Raw genomic sequence first — 772 nt, forward strand, 5'->3', positions numbered from 1 at the left:
GGCGACCTCGCGCGCTGCCGCCGCCACCGCCGCCGGGACTCTACTGCCTTCGGTGTCCCACTGGGTGTCCGACGCGACCGGACCGAGCGCCAAACGCATCGGGCCAATCGCCATCGCTTTTATTTGGCGCCCCAGTCCAATTAAGAGCCACTCTGATTGGCCGGATGCGAGAGGGCGCCCATCCAATCACAGGGCTCAGAGAGCTCAGAGGCTGTGGAGCAAGCCTCACGCCGGGAGAGCTCGGGGCTCGCGGGCGGCGGCGCGTGCGCGGGGGACTGGGCTCGCTCTGAGGGATGCGGCTTGCCTGTGTGGAAAGACTGCGGTCTCCATCTCTTTGTTCTTTCGCGGAACGTGCGGCAGCCTTCAGGAAAGTGGTGGCCAGGCAGGCAGGGACAGGGCACTGGGGACCGCGGGGTGGCGGGAACCGGCTGGAGGGCGGGGCGGCGCGCTTGAGGCTCTTGGCGGGAATCCGCGGGGATGGGTTCCCGGGCGGGGGAGGGGCCGGGCGGGCACTGGAGTCTAGTTTGAACCAGTTCAAAACTCGGGGGCGGGAACGGTTTTAACCGCCTAGCTCTTCTCCCGGCGCCTACGGCTAAGGCCGGCTGGTCTTGGAGGGCACTCCGGTTGGCGCCGACTGAGAGGATCGCGCGTGTCGGCCCTGTCAGGGCGCTCGGCGTGGCGCGCTCGAATGGCTTGGTCACTGGAAACCGCAGACCCGCTGGACTTTGGTGGCAGAGCTCGTGGCGACCTTACAGGGATTGCGGGCCTACCA

At 67.7% G+C, this 772-nt stretch overlaps 1 protein-coding gene across 7 annotated transcripts in view; it reads right to left on the minus strand.

Annotated features, from left to right (window-relative positions):
- The window catches only part of Ezh2 (enhancer of zeste 2 polycomb repressive complex 2 subunit), a 74,176-nt gene extending 73,748 nt beyond the window's left edge, over window positions 1–428 (minus strand). For 2 of the 7 annotated variants that reach the window (XM_017797313.2, XM_029561930.1), the window contains exon 1: window positions 305–428. In XM_017797313.2, coding sequence (XP_017652802.2) covers window positions 305–330 — 26 coding nt within the window. In that variant the 5' untranslated portion in view covers window positions 331–428. The remainder of the gene's footprint in view (window positions 1–304) is intronic. The other 5 variants (XM_029561926.1, XM_029561929.1, XR_003848969.1 and 2 more) reach the window with 4 other exon arrangements.
- Between the last annotated feature and the right edge of the window lie 344 nt (window positions 429–772).

The sequence above is a fragment of the Nannospalax galili genome, unplaced genomic scaffold, assembly GCF_000622305.1.
Source record: "Nannospalax galili isolate Female #2095 unplaced genomic scaffold, S.galili_v1.0 scaffold234, whole genome shotgun sequence".
In the NCBI taxonomy this organism is placed as follows: domain Eukaryota; kingdom Metazoa; phylum Chordata; class Mammalia; order Rodentia; family Spalacidae; genus Nannospalax; species Nannospalax galili.